Genomic DNA, 21,229 nt, shown 5'->3' on the forward strand with positions numbered 1-21,229 from the left:
CCCTGGCCGGGCTGCCCGAGCGGCGGCGGAACAAAGCTCGCTGCGCTGCCGGGGCCCGCCCGTCCCGCTGCCCGCCCCGGGACCGCCGCTCGGCGCTTAAAGGGCCCGCGCGGTGTCAAACGGAACCAGCTTGGCTACGGCGACACGGCCCGACCGCGCCCCTCCAGCCTCCCCCCAGCCCTGGCCAGCCCGCAGCGGCACCCAGGGCGCCGGCCAGAGCGAGCCGCACGCCCGCACCGCCCGCGGGCCGGAGGTGCTGGGCCGGCGGTGGCCGCTCTTGCCGGCGCGGCCCCTTTAAGGGGCGGTGCGGGTGCCGGGAACCCACGTCAGTTTCGGCCCCGAAACTCCGGATCAATGAGCGGCGGCGCGGGGCGGGGCGCAGCGCCCGGCCCGGCCCGGCCCCCGCTGCCGCCTTTCGGTTTCTCTCTTTTCCGGGAAGGAAAACACCGGCGGGGACCGAGGCCGCGCCCCCCACCCTCCGCTTCCCTTCCCGCGCACTCCCGCGCCTTCTCCCTCTTCCCGCGCGCGCGCATCGCCTCTCACGCGGAGCCGCGAGCACGCGCAGGGCACACACGCGGAGGGGGGGGAGCGGCGGCAGCAGCGAGGAGCGGCCCCGGCCCCGCGGCCCGACTCCCCCGCGCCGCCCCGGCCGCCACTTCCCCTTGAGGGGACGGGCCGGGTCGGGCCGCGCCGCCGCGCCGGGAGAGGAGTGGAAAGTGGGGAAAGCCCGAGAACTTCCCGTCTGTCCGCCCGCGCCTGCCCCGTCGGGCTCCGCCGAGTCCCTCCAGAGAGATGTCCGAGCCTCCTGCTCAGTTTTGCATCAAGGTAAAGCCCCGTCCCTCTGTCCGCCCGGCCCCTGTCAGCGCGGGTCGCGCCCGCCGGCGCCTCGGGGCGGTGGGCTTCGCCGTGTTTTGCCCAGGGCTGTTTTGGTGGAAATAACTGGTTTTCCCTCCTCTGTTTTTCACTCGGGCGGGCGAAGGGCGGCCGCAGGGGTCGGTGCCCCCCGTTTGCGGGTGTTCCCCGCGCCGCTCCGGCCGCGGACGGGGACGCGGTGCCGCGGGCTGTCAGCGCCCTGCGCTGCCCGGGGACACGGCGGCGGGCCCGGCTCTGCTGGCGTGGCTCTCCACGGCACGGAGCTTTAAGGGGGCCCCGGAGCCCTGCCCGGCCTCCGGCGGGGTTGGCTGCCCGCCGTCCCCGCCAGCGACTTCGTAGAAAGTTTCCTGCCGTCGGGGAGATGCAGCCGCTCCTGCTTCCGCCTACAGTGGGTTGTGGGTCTGTCTTTCTGTCTGTCGTCTTTTTTTATGTCTTTCTGTCTGTCTTTCTTTCGTTATTGAATTTTAATATTTTTCCCCTTATTATCCCTATTACTGCTGTTTATTTTAGTGGTTGCAATTCCTGGCATGGCTTGCCAGTGGCAGGTAGGAGAGCCAAGGCTGCCAGCCCGGCCCCGCTCCAGCAGGGGCTGGGGGATGTGTTTCCCCGTGCCTTGGCCTGCTGAAGATGGGCCCCGGGAAGTTTATCGTTTTAAGTGGAGGCGGCATGAAGCTGAGACAATGGAAACAAAATTGAGTTTCCTTTTTTGTCCAGACCCTTCCTATCTAGCAGCCCACTGCTTTCCTCTCGCCTTCCCTCACTCCCCGGTTTTGCATTTTATTTAGGAGTCGCTTTGTCTTGTTGCAAGCCAGGAATCTCCCTTCTGCTCCTGACTAACTGTGCCCGAGTAAGAAAGAGATCTTTAGTGGTTGCTTCTCCCTGCCCGGAAGAAAGAGGTGACTTCCAGACTCTCTAAGGGGAAGAGCCTGGAATAAACACTTATTCAGCATGATGCTCTTTTGTTCGCTTGTCCTGTGTGTGTACGGGGGAGTCTTGTGTTCTATATGGTGGGAACACAATTTGAAAACTTCTGGGTGTATTTTCTCGTGCTGAGTTAAATTCAGTCAGGCCTGTGTCCCGTGAAGTCTCGTGGCTTAGCATCTAGTTAGACTTTTCGTAACACAGACAGGCAAACTGGGTAACAGGGTATTGTACGTGTGTTACTGTATAGTGAAATGCTAATGCAGGCAAAATGTGTTCTATTAACTCATTGGTTCCCTAAAGATACATAAAATGAGATATAGCTGCTGTTTTTTTCTGGTAAATCCCATGGAAAGGTAGGATGTGTTCTCTAGACCAAAGAACACAAAAGTCATGAAAAAGTGGTGTCATATGAGCTGTATTTCCTTGTTTTTGACGTGTCATTTTGAAAATAGGAGGCTTACTTCTGCTCTTACAGAAATCAACAACCATCCTGTTGATTTCAGGAACTGTAAAACTGGTCCTTACCCACTGTCACTAAGGTATGTTATAGAATCGTACTGTAAGTAATCAGCTTCCTAACTGGAGAAATACAAACTTCTCCTTCAGTCTCGAAATTAATAAATGCCACACTTTCATGACATTTCAACAGTTACTGAAAAACTGATTTTTTTTTTTTAAGTGACCGATTCTGAACATCATGATGTGAACTTACTTTCTAATGTACTGTTTGTCTACATGTAGAAAACTGCTGTTACTGGCTACTCTGTTACTGGCTATTTTAATAGTTTCAAATTTTAAAATTAAAACTTTGCAGACAGAAATGGGAACTTCAAATGAAAGCATTTCTTCACCAGTCTAACTGTTCTGGGTAGCTTTCCCTTCAGCTTTTCTAACTATCATCGCTTTTTTAAACCAGGTGATAAAGGTGATTGCGTTCAGCAGCTGGATTTAAAAGGAGCTGTTTAAATGGTAGTTGATTATGTGAGTGCAACTGATAGTTTCTTCAGTATTCCAGTCCGGCTCATGGCGTGGAATGGGATACTGAGGCAGGGGAAAAAGCTACACAGAGTACCCCAACTTTGCTGCCTTGTTCTGAAAAGTAGGCAAGTGTTGTGCTACATGGGTGTCACAAGGTTTCCCTAGGAGCCTGTGAACGGGAAGCAGTGGTGCTGGTGGGTGTATTTTCTTGTTTTCTTGTTAATTTCTTGGTTTGTTGTTGTTGTTCTTTCTTCCCCTTTCTCCTCCAATCTGGGACAAGGGTGCAGGCAGTAAATGCCACAGCACCTGGGGTGATGAACACAGAAAGCTTCAGCAGAGAAGGTGAAGGCTGGTGCTTTGTTTATGCCCAAGCTGCTCAGTGCACAGTCTTCCTATCTTGTCGCGTTAGAGAAGTGCTCTAATCAGATTTGGGAAAACTTTGAGGAGGTGAAGTTTTGGTTTATATTTTATTACCGGTAATCAGTATAAGCTTGCAGTAATATCTTGGATTGTGTTAAGTAGTTATCAGTATGTGTGTGTGGTTGTGTATTGATATGTGCTTGCTTTGCAGCAAGTATGTACTGGCTGACTCCTCTGGGAGATGAAAAATACCCTGCTGATAGCCTTACCCTACCTTGCCAGCACTTGGGTGTGTGCTTGCCTGGCTCATGGCAAGCAGACCCACTGTGCAGTTGTTGCAGGGAGGTTAAGCATGTGTGTAGGGTCTAAAGCTGTAGAGAGAACTCATTCTGGGGTTTAGAAAGTAAAACCTCGGGAGTGAGAGATGAGCATGAAGGTTGGGCCCTCAGTTTTTGCTACAGCTTAGGGTGTCAGCATACTCTCTGCATTGACTGGGAGGCTTTGGGGTTGTGGTGAACTCCAATCTGAGAGGGCTTGAAGTCTTTTGACTCTGAGGTCAGCTGGGAAGGGACATTTGGTGCAGTTGTCATAGTCAAGACTCTTTCTTCATAGATGGAATATCTGTGTTGGTAGTAAACCTGTTCCTCTGATCCTGAGCCACAGTTGTTAGCTGATTATATTGTTGTAAATACTGCCACGACGTTGGCACTCATTACAGTATTGGCAAGTGATCCTTAAGGCCTCACCTCTCCTCCCACAGATGGGAGAATTGAGGCACCAGGGGAGTGTAAACATCTTGGCAAAGACGTATAGGAGAGCAAAAGCTCAGAGGGAGACAGGACTAGCAGTTTAGACACATGATGAGTTTGTGATTAATTAAGGTCTATGTGGTGATAAGCTCTATTTAAAACCTCACCTGGAACTTTCTGATTGTCAGGATCACCTTAATTTTTCGCCTGAAATGAATGTACCTTGAGAATATAACTGTGGTGTCATATGGAGATTCAAAATACAGCAGACAAGTGGAAGGCTCCCAAAGGGCACAGTTTAATTTGTTTATTTTATTTTTTATAAATATGACACTTTCAGTTGCTTAGTCTGACTTACCATTTGACCATACAATAGTGCTGGCATAAATGTGGAGTTGTGTGGGAACTAAAACTGGGGGTATGGGGACAGATAAGATGCTTCAGGTCTTGCAGACCAGGACCTCTCTGAGCCCAGGGTCGCTTGTGTGCACCTGGCTGATGCTTGAGCTGAGAGTGCTTTCTGTAGGCAGCACTGAAGGCACAGCGCCTCGCTGTGAGTCAGGGTTTACAGCTGGTTTCAGGGCAGATTTTATGTAGGTGCAAGCTTGGTGGATATAGGTGTTCTCTCTTGTGCTAAGCTCAATGGGGTGGCTGCAGGAGTCCTTCAGCACAGGATCTTGTAGATGAAGGACTTCATAGAGTGCTCATTTTGGATTGGAGGATGTACTTTTTTGTAGTTTAAAAAAAGGCAGAGGAAAGAAAAAGCTGAAGGGCAAGGAATCAGTGTAGTGTTTGAGTTTTCAATCTTAATTTGCTTCCCCTGACTGACTTACTTTTTGGATGGTGGGTTATGTCTCCAGATGCCTCATTCATGTTGTTTCTGCAAAGAGCCCTCTCTCACTGAAGGCTTCCCCTGCTGAGGGACTGTTCAATTCCACATGGCTAGAATTCTGTTGCCCTCAGCCAAGGCTGAGTATCTGTCAGTACAGAGCATGTTCCTTAGTGTTTACTTGTGTACTAGGAGGAGGATCCTCCTTCTGTTAGTGTCAGTGACAAAGCTGTTGTTAAATTCAGTGGTGTAGGATTGAATGGTAGAAGACCAGTGTTTGGAAGTACATACTATTTAACACCTGATTAATCACTTAACTTCTTGGCACCAAGTAAATTGAATCCCTCTGAAGCAAAATTTTACTAGCACAGCACCAATTAAACAGTGGTCATTAGCATTCACTGTGTCATTACAGGTGAAATCAGTTTCCTGGGAGGCAACCCATTAAAACAGCATCTTGAATCTGAAATGCCCCAGTGAAACAGAGTATACTTTAATGATAATTTATATGCATATTGCAGCATGCATCCCAAAGTGCCTTTTGGAGGGAGGTGACTAAACGATGCCGTGCTGATAGAAATGATGATAAGAGGGACATGAAGTCTTGTACAGTGACACAGAAGCAATCTTTCTGCCTTTTAGAAAAGTTATCTGAGTCCTTGAGTGCTTGTGTTCTGAGTTCTTCTGACAAAAGTTCTCCTAATAACCTGCTTACTGCCAGAAAGGGAGAGAGCTAAGGTAACTAGTGCTTTTGGCCAGTAATATAGTTTTGACCTACAGTCCAGAAATTGGCTAACTTGTTTTTGGGTTCTTTTTGAATATGCTTGTTTTGAAGTACTTTGTAGTTCATTGCCTTCAGCTGGGCATCAGAGTACCAACAGCTCAAAAGCCAGAGCTTCTGAAAGTGATCGCCTTGTCTTTTGCTTTCTCTATCCGTGAAACAAGAATAAAATAATAATAAATGTACCTCTTTAGGGCAGTAGCAGGACTAAGTACTTGTAATGCAGCATGGAAACAAACTGTGTTTATTACAGAAATGGGAGACAGTGATCTGATTTGTATCTGGCTTTTTAGTTCTCACAGTGCTTTGGGGGCAGGGGTATGGTAGTGGTTGTTTGGCTATTGGCATTTTTGGTGTGGGATCTTGCAGCTTCAGTGTGTCCTGATGTCTGCATCAGCCACACGTGGGCAGGGTGGTGTTTCCGTGCCCGCAGCCTACATGAAAGGCGGCTTTGGGAGAGGCTGGCACGTGTTGCTGCCACAATCCTGTTCCTGGCCCAAGGCAGGAGCACCTGGGAGGGATGGCAGCCAGATGTGGCTGCCAGAGCAATCCCCACCACCTTCCCCTGACCACTGCCCTTCCCAGGGCTCCCTGAAGCTGGATGCAGAGCAGGCTGCATATGCAGTTGTTCCAGGCGTTACTCTTTCCCTGGCAAGGGAAGACTCCCTGGTGAGGACAGTGGATGATGATGAACTGCTAGCATTGCCACAGCAATTAATTTTTAAGTTGCAGTATGTCCCTGTGCCTCCCAAAGGAAGGAGGCTGCCTGGAGCAGCCTATGGGTGGGATGTTCCTCTAGGCAGTCATGAAGCAGCCAAACCAAATCAGGTATGTTCAGCCTGAGCAAAGAGACCAGACAGGCCACCAAAACTTCTGTGCTTTTAACAGTGGAGTTGTGGCTATTGATTCCTGATAGTGTGGGTTATTTTTTAGGTCTACAACATGCACCAAATTTAGACCATACTGGTTCTGATGTTGCTGAGTTGTCTTCAGGCAGTGTTTTGTTGAAGCACAGAGGAGAACTACATTCTTAATCTACTTCTTTAGTAACATGTGGGATTCAAGCCTAGATTATAGTGACTGCTTTTGTTTTCTTCTTTTTTTTCTTTTTTTTTTTTTTTCAAAAATGCCACGGCTGGCAGGAAAATAAATGCAGAAAACTCTAGCCAAAGTTAAACTTGTTTTTGGAATGTCCTGGAGCACTGGTAAATAAAGGATTTTGAAAAGGGTTAAGCTTTTTGCTGATAGATGGTATCATCTGCTGTAATGCTGTGGAGCTCTAAAGTGAACTGGGTACAGCAGTTAAGGAAAGCTATAAATGATTCTTCATCTAAATGAATTTCCAAAGGTTATTCCTTGTTAAGCCACATGCAGTGTCTTTGCTTCCGTGTTCTTCTATAGTTTGCAATGACTGTCTTGATTAAGACAGTCTGGAGAGAAAAAGGGTATGAAGGAGATTCTCACTGCAGTGTATGTTGGTGTTCTAGGGAATGTATGCACATAGAAATATATAGCGTTGTAAATTAAAAGATGTGTATATTGCCAAGAGTAGTGTTGGGTGTAACTGCAAGAGATGTGTTAACACAACTCCAAAAAAGTACTTTGGATGTGGCAGCTGGATTTCACATATTTAGCTATTAATAGCTGCCCAGTATTAAATCCAGAGTTTGGGTGTTTAATTTTAAAGTAAAATTAAATATGATTATGAATAGGAACAATGAATGATTTCTTGGGTTTTTTTTTTTTTTTTTTTTTTTTTTTTTTTTTTTTTTTTTTTTTTTTTTGTGTGTGTGTGTGTTTGCTTTTGTTGCAGGTTTTGTTTTGGGCTTTTTCTAGCCAGCTCAAGTAGGGTCCGATCAAGAAATTGTAAATTATTTGTTTTAGGAGTTTATTCTGGAGAAAACCAACTGGCAACCACTAAGGACTGTCCTTAAAACTGATGAAATGAAGCAGAGAGTGAGGTTCTTTATATGGTTTGAATTTCAACTGAATGTAGCTGAAGTGATTTTTTTCATTATGTCTTCAGTGGGATCCTCCAAAACATCTCTTAACAGCAACTAGGAATGTTTTCTACATGGTCTGGAATTCTGTGGAAATCTATGAACTTGGAGCTCTATCTACTAGGTAAATAAAATGTCTAATAACAGTGTCAGAGACAGCAGTACTAAAATTCAGAGATGAATTTATCCAGATAGTAGGGCCACAACAAGGCATTCTGTAGCTGCAAACCATGTTTCCCATTTATCTTCCTCCTTTTTTTCTTACAAAGGATTTCACATAAAAGTAGTTTCCATCATTGGTGGAGCCCCATGAAGCTTTGCTGATACTCTTGGAGGTCAAATGCAGCGATCCCAGCATTTGCAGCAATACTGAGGAGCCCTTTCCTGACCTTCTGTAAGGTCTATATTAGGATTTCCCCTCTCTATGACAGAACTAATCCTTTTTTTCTCCTGGTGGATTAGGACTGGAGATAGTTGTTTTACCACGTTCCCTCTTGAATGGCTTGTTCTCATCTTCCTACCTGCCTTGGGCTTTAAAACACAGGCAAAGCCAAACATTTTCTGACCTGGCCTGAGTTGAGCTTTACGCTTGTGAGGAACTTCAGATTCTGGGCTGAGGCTTTTGGTTCCACTTGTCACTGGAGGCTACTGAGTAAAAACTTTCCTCAGTAGGTGGATCTTCCCTGCCACATCTGTGAGAAGCTGCTTGGATGTTTCCAGTGGGCACACTGTAAAAGACTGGCTGCAACTTAAAGCCTGCAGAGCAAAGGAGGTAGTGCTGATAGGCCATTGTCACCTGTGTCACTGCCTTTCTCCTGGAGTGGCTCTGGTCCCAGCAGTATCACTCCAGCTCCATGGGGACAGCTCTCTGCAGTTCAGAGCACCACTGCTGGGTTGGGCAGCCTGGTGGAGACGTGTAGGTGTTGGATGTCCAGCTGGCATGGATGCCCATGCCATGCTGGATGCACACCTGAGTGGCAGACCCACCATTTCCCTGGAGGTGAGGAAATGAAGGGCTGGGCTGCTTTCAGAGAGGGATGAGGATGCACTCAGTGCTGCCAGGGGGTCCAGGAAGGGCATCAAATTGCAGGAACAGGAGTTTTGATGGGTATAAATCTGCTTCTCAGTTGGCTGACTGAGTGGTTGTGTCACTTTCTTATGACTTGAGCAAATGTGCTCTCTGGAATAGGACTTGGGGAAGATTGTGGGAGCAGCTTCCAGCAGAAGGTTATGGGATGTAAAATGTTTCGTAGCTTGTGATATATGTCACCCATTGCACAGTAAGCACAGGGCTCAAATACACTGGAGATTGTGTCCTAGCAAACTACCTCACAGCAGCTGAGTCATCAGAACCATCCATGACTGACCATGTGCTGGCTTCTATTACCTCCCAGTGGGAACAAATTACAACCTCAAAGTAAGAAAAGAGTGAACTAATGGTGTATACAGAGCCAATTAGCACAGCCAAGTGAACCATATTGACAGGCAGTGGCAGCAGGCTTGGAGAAATGGGCAGAAAGTGCAGGGGTAGGTTTTTTTTTTCTTGGTAGTTTTGAGTGGGGCACTTTGAAAACTTTTCTGCTTAATAGAAACAATGAGGTCTCTTTGAGATGTTCAATGCTGTTTGCTGATAGACCTCCCAGAACTGGTCTGGCACCTGGGATCATATTTTAGGAAATAGTTTGGTTAGTGAATGAAAGAGAAAGCTGAGCTCAATTTTCAATTTGGAGTGAAATAGGCAAATAAAACCATAGTGGGAAAGCAACAGGGAGTAAAGTAGAAATTATCAGTATATTGCAGTTTGAATCTGTTCTGTTTATCAGTTCAGATTACAGCGTGCCTTTCTGACTACTGAAAAATATACAGAAATGTGCAGTGGAGTTGCCTGGGAAAGCTTCTGTAGGAAGACAGGCTGCAGTGCCTAGGACTTTTTGGCTTGGAAAGGAGATGGCTGAGGGAGATATAACAGAAAATTGTAAAATTGCACAGCAGTGTGGTAAGGAGAGCAACTCTTGATAGTTCACAGTTAAGAGCAGGCAATGGCATTACTAGCTAGGAAGATTAAAACAAGTACTTCTTCCATCTGTGGAGCTTTGGAGCTCACTGCTGCAGGGTGGTGTGGAGGCTAAAAGTGCAAACAGATTTTAAAAAAGAGGGTAAATGAACATGAGGAAGATACTAACAGCCTGTGTGTGGAGAAACCTCCCTCTATTTACCCTGGGGAAAGTTAGCTTTTTCTGTGTGCCAAACCTTTCCCAAAATAAAGACTTCTTTTGGGGATAAGATCATAGGCTTGCTCTGATGCAGCGTCGGCATTCAGATGCTTCCATACAAAATTTTGTATGCCGGAAGGACTGTCTTAAGTATGCTTCTCCTTCAGACTCTTTTCTAAGTCTCAGCCCAGCAGTCTTAATTTCAAGAAGACTAGTTAATTGTTAGTAAGAAGAGAGCTAAGAAGAGTTGGTATCTGTGACTCAGACTTGTGAAGTCAAGGTTGCTTCGACTAGCACGAGATTGGCTTTGTTCCTGGATTTACCCAGATTCAAATGACAGAAGGGAAAACACAAAATTGGAATTACAGGTCATGATTTGACAAAGTTTTCTGGTTTTGGGGAAGAGAAAATTGATTGCTTCTAAGAGCCAAATGTGGGTTACCCATGCTTTTCCAGAGGTCTCTCAATTACCATTATCACCCATGTGAAATGCGTTTCTAAAGCATTAACTCCTTTTCACGTGTGTGACAAATGGGGTCCCAACTGGAACTTGCAGCAATGGGCATCAGAGTTGCCGCTTTCACTGCCTGGCCAAATGTTGCAAACATTCACTCAGCTGTGTTACTTGCTAAGGAATGCTGTCATTTGTACAGACTTTGCATCATGCTTTGACTGTGTTTGTTTTTGGTGGTTTTTTTTTGTGTTTTTGGTTTGTTTTTTTGTTTTTTTTTTTTTTTTTAATGGCAAACAGAAGAATGACTATACAAAATCAATTCTAGTATTATTCTGCATGTGTAGTTTTTAGGTATTTTCCTAAAGAGAGAGTGATTCACAGTGTTGGATGGCCATTAAAATGTATTGATGTGCAGCTAAAAATGGCTTTCAACCTAAATTTAGTTTTCCTCTCTGCTAATCTGTACAATGTCCACAAATACCTATTTAAGTCATTGGATAGTCTCATAAAGATTTAGTTACATTTTTATTTTGGCAAATAACAAATTACTTTATTTGCTGAATCATTGATTTTTTTTTTTGGCAATAATTTTGCATGTTGTTATGATTGGCTTTGCAGTGAAATGTAATTGCAAGTGCAGTGTCCAGCATCAAAACCTGAGCATTAAAAGTAGTTCTCAAGAAGAAATAAAGGTTTAAAATTGTACATGAAATGGAAGTATCTGGTACATTTTCAGGTAATATTATGTAATAAATAACAAGCTTTTTTCTTAAGCACATGAATTTTCATTTTTTTAATTGTACTGATTGTTTTCTGCCATGTTGATTTAGTATTAGTAGATTTTGTACCCTCACCTTGAATTTTTGTTGACTGGAGGAAGGAAACAAGCTTTCTGTTTCTGTAGCCCTAAAGCATTTCCCAACCTTGAGTGGTCTAGTCATTGTAATGATCTAATTGACTGAACTGAAAGAAGAAAATCTTCTCTCCATATCTGTTACCAGAAGCTGGCTTTGCTCTTTAACAGGCTCAGGCTCTAGAGGTAGAATAGTCGGTCCCACTTGTTTTAATGTGCTTTGGCATTAAGTATTGTGCTTGGGATTTATCTTGAAAATTATTTTCTGCTATTGTTGTTATACCTGGATATCAATAGACTCTAGTTTCATGTTTCTTAGTTTGTATTAAATTAGGGAAAAAAAAACCCAAACCCCTTAAAATTTCAGTTTTTAAAAGAAGTGGCCTAGAAAAATTGTACATGTTGAGACATAATGCCTTGAATGCAGTGCTATTCAGAATCTTTTTCTCTCCTCTGCATGTTACCCTCTATACTGTGTTTTCATGTAATGCTTTAGTGGTGAGATCCATCTTCTTCAGCCACAGAGTGCTGCAGCAGTGGAAATCAGCTGATGTGAGAGAGATTCCTCCAGTTTGGCATCAAGGTTTGGTTTTGCAAGCAAGAGGGGGAGCCATGGTAGCTGCAGAACAGGCTGTTGGTTCCAAATTACCCAAACCCCTTATGGCAGTAGTGTTCTTGGAAAGAAAAGGCTCAGAAGTAACAGGTTTTAGTGTGTGTCCTGTATTAGAGGTGTGTGTGCTTTCTAAGATACCCAAAAGTCTCTGGTAGCTCCATGTTTTAGTGTTGTCACTCCCAGCTCCCCGGGAGGGAGGGAGCCAGGATTGCCCTGCTTCACAGATGGGGAGCAGTGTGGCTTCATGGAGTCCCTTGGTGCCCATGGGCTGCAGCACAGTAACCCTGTGCTTCACCAAAGGGATGTCCCCAGGCCCTGCAGCCTGCAGCCTGCCTGGGTCCCCCTCACTGCTGGCTGGGCAGGTGGTGCTGAGCTCCTCCCATCACTCCTGCTGGCTCTTCCTGCTTGGGGTGAGAACCTCACGCCCTACTGCATGTCCCTAGGAGGTGAAGGCTGATGTTGAAGTGATGTCACCATCACTGCAGCAAGTCAAGTTATAAGGTGAACCTAAATACTGATGAAAGAGAGGTCTGTTTTCTTTCAGTCTAGACTGGGGTTTCATAATTCCCTGTCTGTTTCCCATCACTGGTCCACAGAGCACCCTGTCATATGAAAAATACTTGTTCAGCTCTGTAGGCCTCACCCTCCTTTTTGTTGAAGAAGGGAAAAAGTCTTTCCCCAAGTAAGAACTGAGATTCTGTCATTTTCTTAGCCTCAATGAAAAGATGAGCATAGATAGACCCAGGCTGTTGGCAGATGGTTGGCACAGCAGTGAGGAAGGTGTGAAAGCCTTGGATTGCAGACATGGAAGTAGCCCCTTCCATGATTTGCCTACAAAGGACACTGAATGCTGGCCTGGAGTGAGGTTTAGAGCATATTTACATTTAAACATTACAGTGAGTCTATGCATATTTAAATTTCCATCTTGTAAAGAGGAAAAAAACAGCAAACCCCAAAATAAATGAAGGGATTTAATTAGTAGAGTTGGCTAGAGTGATAGTTTTTGAGGATGGAGAAAGTACTACTTTTGGATTGCTCTCTATATAACACCTGAGAAACAGAGCCACTTTTCACTGGCTGGTTCTCAAAATACTTTTTATCAAATTACTTGCTAAAAAAAAAAAAAAAGGTTTAGTTGGTATCCATGCTTCTGGAAATAAATACTATACTTGAAAAATAGACATTTTTGTTCAGAATTTTTTCTTGTGGATTTTCTGAGAAAACTTACCATAATCTTCAAAGTTGTAACACACTGCTCACCTGCATGTTTTTGTAGCACATATTGATGGTAAGAGCCCAGGTGGGCTGTCCTGCACTTCAGGGCTGGAGCTTCTGTCTTGATTTCCAGCTAAGCTCCCAGGCTATGCTGCTCTCAGCCCACCCACCCTCACAGCCAGCCACACACAAATTTAAAGGTATTCTATGGCACTGCTGCGAGGTGAAACGTGAGGAGGCTCTCCACACATGGATAGATAGGGAGCTGTTTGAACCAAACAAAGATCTGATATCTGTATTCCTATACATCTTCTCTAAAATGTGGGATTGGAGGTAGTTGTAGGAAGGAAAACAAGAACCAAAGAAGTAGGGTGGGCTTGAAACTGAAGAAATTAGAAGTGAAGATGAAGAGTTTGCTATAATGAGCAGCAAGGCCCATTGCAACTCCTGTGGAAATCATAAAAAAATTCATAATCATTTGCTTTAGTCATGAGAGGCAGAGGCAGGGAGAAGCTGAATTGGAAAGGGTTATTTCTCTTTGTATGGGAGGATCAGATGGAAGCACCTGGCAGTTGAGAAGAGTGGGAAGTCTGTTTTCATACAACATGCAGTGAGGTTCCAAAACTTGCTGCCAGCAGGTGTAATGCAGGGCCAAGCAGGCAATTGTTTTCAGAAGACTGTTCCTACTACGCAGATCTATCCAGGACCATGCACTGCAAAGAGAACAGCTGTGGTCCTTGGCTCAGAAAGCCCTTAACCTGTGGATTTCTGTGGGTGTGTGCAACAGATCGTTTATTCCTTGTGCTCTTACCCTGAGCATTTCCTGTTGGGTGTTGCTGAAAATGTGGTATTAGCTTAGACAGACCTTTGAGCTGACCAGGACTACTGTGTTTTTCCATTTTAATTTAGGACTTTCATATTTGGTGCTTGACTCTGTACAGATGCCTCTGACAAGTGGAAAAATAACAGGAAAACCTCTCATGTGAATCAGACCTTCTGCTCTGTTTCTTGATCTTGATTTCCTTAGCAGAGGTAACCTGACCATCTGAAATTCATGAGAGGAATGTTCTTCAGACTATGAAATGAATTTTATTTGGGAAAATTCCTGGGGATTTTGCTATCCTTGACTCTCCTCTTGGGCTGTGATGCTATTTATTGGCATAAAGTGCCTTGACCTATTTTATTTCTCAAGGTTTTTCCAAATATTTGGCTGACAGGGGGTGGAAAAAATAATTAGATTGTTAGATAATTCAAATGCTGTGTGCTGTGCCAGGCACACCTCTTCTCATGTCTGATAAGTGAACACAGTTCCTTACAAGGAACTTCCTTTAGATGGCACAAACATGTAACCACGTGACTGTGGCTGATGAACAGGTGTTATACAATACAGGGACAGTTCCAGCACTTCCATTAATTTATTCCATTGGTGTGCCTGAAACCTGCATGGAGTGACTATCTTGATTTGATAGTTCAATCTTTTTGCCTTTCAGTCCCTGACTCTTCTTTTCAAGTTCCTAAAAGCTGGGAAAATTGAGAAGGAAATGTTGTTTACTGAGTGCCTGGACTTCATTTTTCTACACATAACTGTTAAAAAATGAGCAAGCCAGCAGACAAGACCTTCTCATGGGACTGTGTGCACACCAAATGTTTTCCTTCAGTGCAAGTTGAGCTATTTCTCAAACAGTGCTTGTCCTGTGCTAGTGCAGTTAGTGGGCAGTTAGAACTAGAGAAGGGAGCTGGCTAAAAAGGAAAAAGCTCAACCTGCAGATGCTTGTGTGTCCTTTACAAAGACCCCCATCTGGAGTGGTGTCCTACAGCAGGCAGACATACCCACTATAACAGCCTACTCTCACATGGTGCATCATTGCCTGGCTTTAGGTAGGACTGAGTTGTGATGCCTGTGAAGCACAACTTGCTCACCTCTAATTCTTCTGAGGTCCTGTCCCACTGCAGCAGCCTGGAAGGTACTTCTGGGGACCTTTCTTTGCTGCTCCCAGGTGCTGGCTACAGAGCCTCTTCAATGTCTAAAGACATTACACCTGCTACCAACACATTAAAACAAGCAGAAAGTCCCAAAAGATGCTGATAGCTGAAGAAATTCTGGTTTTCCAGTGTTAAACACAACGAAGTTAATTTTATCATTCCATACAAAAGCAAGTGGAAGTATGTCTGTGTATCACATGCAAAGTCTGGACATGCATTTTCCTATCCCACTGTGCAAGCACAACGGTAACTTGATCCTGTGACCAAAGGCTGTATTATTTGCCAGGTTTCATAGATAAATCTTTCATTTCTAACTCACTGATATCCTAGCTGTTTGCACCCAACTACTTAGCTCCTGAATTTCCCACTCAGGCTTTGGGCATTGTTGTGGTTCATGGTGCTGTTGGAATGGGGGCTGGAGTGCCATTGGTGGACAGATAAGCAGTTAATGGTGCACTCTTTAATGTAGCACTCACTTTGGGCTGGTGAAGCAGGGCTAAATTTTACCATACCTGCCTTTTCTAGTGCTCAGCCCACCCTTTTCTCACCATTACAAATGGATAGCCCTGCACAGTCATGCTGAATTTTTCTTCAGATTTGTACCTCAAGTTTCACCTCACCCTTCATACTTTTGAAGCCACAGTCCTTAAAAGTGGTGGTGGAGAGGATACTGGAAAAACATCACTCTGGGAGACTGAAGTGTTTGTTCTTCAAGTCACTTGAAATGGGAGCTAAATGATAAGCCTTGTTTTAGAAAGCAGAAGTATTCTATCTGATCTTGTCTTGCAGTAGGAAAAAAAAGTGAGGATTTGATAATTTATATGGCAATACAGTTGTAAACTTGGAATGGTTTAGACTGCTAATAGAAAGTACTTTGACTTTTTTACTGTGTGTCAGATGAGAGGATAATCTTAGACTGTCTGATTTCCCATTGCTGCTGGGTTGCACAGCATCTGCCTAAAATGAAAGGGCAGTGTGCAGATACCAGTGTGCAAACGTAGCAGGCTCACATGGCCAGATCCATTGCCTGTCTTCCCTCCATTTCTCAGTCTCAGGTCTCACTGGTATTCATTGTTAATTATTCTGGCTCTGGGTTTGTTAAGAAACCCTGAAACCTAAGCATTTTTCCAGACACAAGTAATTTGTGCTGGGATGTTTGTTTAACTAGTGACTGGCCTTCTCTTGTTTTGCCTCTTACTCATAAGAGGTGAGGATCTTTGATGATGATGAAAAGAAGAGTACTGCTCAAAATATGGTGAGGCATGTGAAAATTGTGACTTTAGCAGGGGTTCTGGGTCTTTGGTCTAGGTTGACTCTGCTGATTCCTGAGTTACACAGCACGGCTGTACAACACTGTCACACCATCTGTCCCTGCCCCAACAGTGTCTCTGAAGGTGTGTTTGCTCATAGCCAGCTTTGAGATGGTTACTTCTCCACAGGTTTTTAACCATTCTTCAAAGGCACTACAAAAGTGCACCCCTGTTACTTCACTGAGGAAAAAGTTTGATGAAGCTCTTAGAGTAAGGTGGTAGCACCCTGAAAGATCTGGTTCCACCCTTCCCCTTTCTTCTCCCGTGGGCTGGCACAAATGCAGTGGTGGATTTGTGCATGACAGGGCAGCAGGTCTGGGTGAAAATGGACAGCTTATGCTAGTGCAAGGCACAACCTGGTGGGAACAAGCAGCTGGGAACATGGGGAGGGCAGGGCATGTTTTTTTTTTGGTGGTGGTGCCAACAGATCTGTGATGAAAGCATTGATGAAACTCTGAATAAACCTTTGGCCAGATCTGTGTTACATGACATCAGAACCGAAGATTTAAGGATTTGCACCTACTTTCCTTCTGGCTAAATAGATTAATTACAGGAAAAGTGGTCAGGGGTTCAGGAAAACTTGATGGTTCTTTTGCTGAGACACCATCTCTGCTTTTTTTAAAAAAATAAACTGGGCGTCTGAAGCAGCATGGTTTGCTTTTGTAGTGTGAAGGGTAGAGCTGTTGCCTGGAAGTCTGAATGAGCCTTGTGGTATCAGTGTGAGGCTCTGCCAGTGTCACCTGCAGCCTCCCAGTCATACTGTGGCTTGCTCTCTGTTTGAGCACACCGTGGCTGAGCTGTTTCAGTTTAATTGTTTTAATCAAAAGAAGCACTTGCACCTACTGAGTTTTCTGAGATAGACTGAGAAGACGGAAAGCCAAACCTCCCCGCATTCATTGCAGATTTGTCTGTTCTGGACCACTGGTGCTGACAGACAGTCTGAACCTATTTAACCATGCAGCAAAGCGTCAAGCCTCTCTGGGTCAGGGAAGGAAGCTTGTCCCAGGTGCCTAACCTAGAGGGCATTTCAGAGTTTCAATTACCTCTTGAACTTATGTCCTCAAAACATGCAAACACGGCAAGGTTCAGTCCTTGAGCCATGCTTACCACAGCCTTCCTGGGAACTTTGTGTATTTGCCCAGTTTGGCATGCAAGGTATCTGTGACATCCTTTGGATAGAAAACTAGGCCAGCTCACAGATTTTGTTCTACACTTCTTGTATCTTCTGTGCTGGCCTTGCAACATGGCTGTAAAATACACCAGCCTGGTGCATCTACTCATTATCCTGGACAGGGAGGGTAGGCTCAGGTTAAGGTTACTCTATGGAGATACAGGAAGTTTTAGTCCAGCCCCTGCTCTGTCACTGTGTTGTCTGTGACCTTGAAGTAATTTAATGTGATTGCCACTTCATAAAGTGTTAACACCTAGCAAAATGAAGTCAGATGAGTGGTAGAAAGTGCTTGTGCTTCTGTTATACAGATAATTAATAAGATCTTGCCTTAATCTCCTGCTGGAAGGTTAATGCTGCAGAATTATTGGTAGTAGGACTTAGGGTTTAATAGCACTGGGGTATCATTTTGGATAGTTCACCCCTTCTCCCCCCCCCCCCCCCCCCAATAAAACTTTTGTTGCGAACTCTTACCTCAAAAACTCAGTAGATACCACTGTGCTGCTGTGTTGGTTAATGCACAAAAGAAGGCCTGAATCATGGCTAGGATAATGAATTTAAAATTGAATGAAAATTAATATTGAAATCTGCTCAATGTGGGACTGACTAATTTACCAATTCAGCATTACACCAAGGTTTTTGATTTGTGTAAATTTTAATGAAATAGTTCCTTCCAGCTGGCAGCAGTTTAGATGATGATGTGGTGAAGACTTGAGAAGTTCTCCTCCCTCCAAAGTTACTTGAAAAGCTAAAGAAGATTCTGCAGCTAAAGGAGAAATGATGTTATTCTTCATGACACAGAGATTGTAAGACAATTGTGTTTTATTAGACCTGATCTCTAGCCTTCACTGAATTCAAGAGGATTTGGTTGAAGCCTGTAGTGATAACTGAGCAAGGGATGACTGATAAAGAGAAACTCCTTATTAGTCAGTGGCACTGGTCGTAAAGAAAGCTAGGACGAGAGACAGATGTTGTCACACAGGTAACATCAGTAGTTCTAATTCATTTTCTGAAAGCTTGAGTATGAGGAAAAAAGAATGCCTTTGGTTTCAAGAAAACAAACCCGTAGAAGTTGTGTAGATTCCTAGGGATTTATTAACAGCAAAGTCCACTTGTCTGTGTAATTAGTGTTGCTTTTATTTTGAGGTATTCTCATGCAAAGCAGAATAATTCAGCATTTCAGAACTCCAATAATTCATTTGTTTTTTCCTGACTCAGCTTGAAGAAGCTGACTGAAAGACCACCTTTCCCTCCAAATATAGACAGACAATATGTTGTTTAATAATGAAAATTTCTGAATAGCAGATGATCAGAGCAGCAGCAGAAATAGGAATTGATGATACTCTTTTTCTCTTTTTTTTTTTCCTCCTGAGCCTCTGCACTGCCTGCAAAGTTGGAAAACTTAAATAAACTCACGTACTGAGGGAAGGTTTGTATCCCTCCGTCCCAGTAAAATACATTCAGAAGGTCTCTGACAAATAAGAAATTGGTGCAGGATCTACCTCATCAGTTTGGTTGACTGCTGTAGAAGACACCTGTCTTCTGTTCATCTGGCTATTACCTCCTTGTGGGTACTGTAACAACTGGAAGAAATCTCCAGTTGTTAAATCCCTTTCAGGTTTGTTTAAAGTGGTTGTCTCTCTTGGTTTTGTCTTGTCCCATCTCGGAGGTGTGATTTCCACTTTATTCTGCTACTCCTTGCTGAACACTTCACACAGTACAAAGAGGTACTGAGGTGCCAAGGTAGGAGTGCAGACAAGTAGTGCTGTAGACTTCTTCAGCATGGACTCAGTGGATATCAGACAGTGAAGAGGTCGGACACTGAATGTTTTTGTTAATTTCGTAAAGAACCCATAGCTTAACCCTTCTCTGTAAATAGATAGCGATTAGTTCTTGGGACATAGCAATTAGTAGATAGAACTAAATATACAAAAGTGAGATTTTAATCTTTTTGTGGGGGGAAGGGCAGGGGAAGTGGTGAAAACAAATTATGTAAGATTAGAAATCCTTGATTTAGAAATGTATCTTCCACAGTTGCCCTGCTGAATGTCTGTGTATTGCCCTCCCTGCTTCTCTAAGTCCTGCCAGTCTTCCTGTGTCACTACTAGTGTGGGCTCTCAGCTCTCTTAAGGGACAGCAGCTCCCAGTCATTATTCCCTTCTTTTTTGTTTCCTAGGCTGAAACAATCCATGTTTGCCACCTTGTCTGAGATCAGGCAGTTTTCCAAGCTGTAGCAGCTGTTTGTATATTCCTCTTAGGTTATTTAAGCTGATGCACAGAAGATTTTGGAGCTGCCCCTGCTGGGCTTAAAGTTTCTGAAAGTTGTTTTTGCTGTATCCATCCTTGAATTAGATCAGCTCAAGCAATGTTATTGTGCAATTTTTGCTCAGGACCAGTACAGCAGACAAGAAAGGTGTGTATGTATGTGTGTGGGAGGTTTTCGGTCCTGTAAATAATAATAATAATCTCCAGCTCTTCACTGGCCATTTCTTTCCTCTCCCATTACTCCCAAAGAGTGTTCCTGCATGTTTTACTGATGATACAAGGTTTCCTTTCGAAGTTAGGTGCCAATTTGAGCTTCACTTAGAAGCTTTACCAAGAGATTGTTAAGTGCTGTGAGAGAGCGTGAACTCCCTTTGAGCATCTTGCCTCCCTTTGGGGTATCCCTATGAAGAACTGCAGGTTCTTAAATGCTTTGAGAAAGGGCAAGGGGATCAGTTCCTGGAAGAGTTTTCTTTCCCTGGGGAACCCTGGAGGAATTTTGCTTGTACTTTATATCCACTTAGCAGTGAGAACAAATGCACCTTTCTTTGCATTTCTTGGAACTGGGTCTTGCTCACCACTTACATCTCTAGGAGTGGTGCTATGTGTTTTTGTGTACTCCTGACTCCTGTGGTCCTGCAGTGGTTGTGGATTTTTTGCCTTGTGTGGTTTGAAGCAGAGTTGCTGAGGACTCTGTGTGTGTGTAGGAATAGCAGATTAGAAAATGAGAGGTTGGTAGGCTCAAAGAGCTTCCTGAAAGTGTGGGAGTGCAGGCCAGAGAAAGGAAGAGAAATCTTTTGAAGCTGTATCAGTGCTTTACATGGACAAGAATAGCAGGCAGAGAATATTGACAGAGTGGTCTGAGGAAAACTGTTGCTGCATAGCAAAGTGTTACTACTGTAAAAATCACTGTTGTCCACTCATAAAACAAATTCTTCCAGTGTGAGTGCAGTTTTACTGGTATGGTTGAGTCACAGCACATTCTGCTCACACAGCTGTGTTAATGTTAGTCAGATGTGGTGAACGCTGATAAGTCTGCACGTGTTGGCAGTGTACGTGCAACCCTTATAAAAATTATGGAGGTGATGCGAGGAAGAGCTCAGATCATGTCTTGTCACATGCTCTGCCCCTGGGAGGAGATGGCTGGGTGTTCTGTTGCAGGTCTGTAACATGTGTGGATCATTACTGGTGCAGTGGTGCTTGTGCCCTTCCTCCAGCTTGTAGAATGTCCTTCCTGAAAACAATTCAACTCTACCTGAAAGATTGTAGTGAGTGGTAACCAGGCCTTGGGTCCTTGGTGGAGCAAGGAAACATTTTGTTTTGTGTTTTAGCTGCTGTTTACAAAGGCTTTACAAAGCAAATCAGTGTAATTTCCTGGTTTTCTAATGGGGAAACTGAGGTAGAGAGTAGCAGGGGTGAGAAGAAAGCAGGTTATGTTGCACCTACAATTCTACTATGGGAATAGCAGCCTGTTTCACTTTAGCCTGGTGCTTTGGGCGCCTGTTCAACAAAACATTTAAGCATATGCTTAATGATATGCATGGCAATAGCTCCCTTACCATTTCCTCTTTTCAGAGCATCATAAACAGTGGTTCTCTCTGAACCCAGACTGCAGGGCTGTGCCCACTCATGCCAACCCATTGGAATCACCCAAGCTGTCAGCC

The 21,229-nt window shown here is 44.5% G+C and overlaps 1 protein-coding gene across 4 annotated transcripts in view; it reads left to right on the forward strand.

Moving 5' to 3' along the window:
* ETV6 (ETS variant transcription factor 6) overlaps nt 1–21,229 on the forward strand; it is a 132,685-nt gene that overhangs the window by 4,027 nt on the left and 107,429 nt on the right. For 2 of the 4 annotated variants that reach the window (XM_053942682.1, XM_053942683.1), the window contains exon 1: nt 705–825. The exons of 1 other annotated variant lie outside the window; for it this stretch is intronic. In XM_053942682.1, coding sequence (XP_053798657.1) covers nt 793–825 — 33 coding nt within the window. In that variant the 5' untranslated portion in view covers nt 705–792. Of the gene's footprint in view, nt 1–377; nt 826–21,229 lie in introns of those variants that run through there. One more of the 4 variants, XM_053942688.1, reaches the window with a different exon arrangement.

This window comes from Vidua chalybeata, chromosome 5 (assembly GCF_026979565.1).
Source record: "Vidua chalybeata isolate OUT-0048 chromosome 5, bVidCha1 merged haplotype, whole genome shotgun sequence".
Lineage (NCBI taxonomy): Eukaryota > Metazoa > Chordata > Aves > Passeriformes > Viduidae > Vidua > Vidua chalybeata.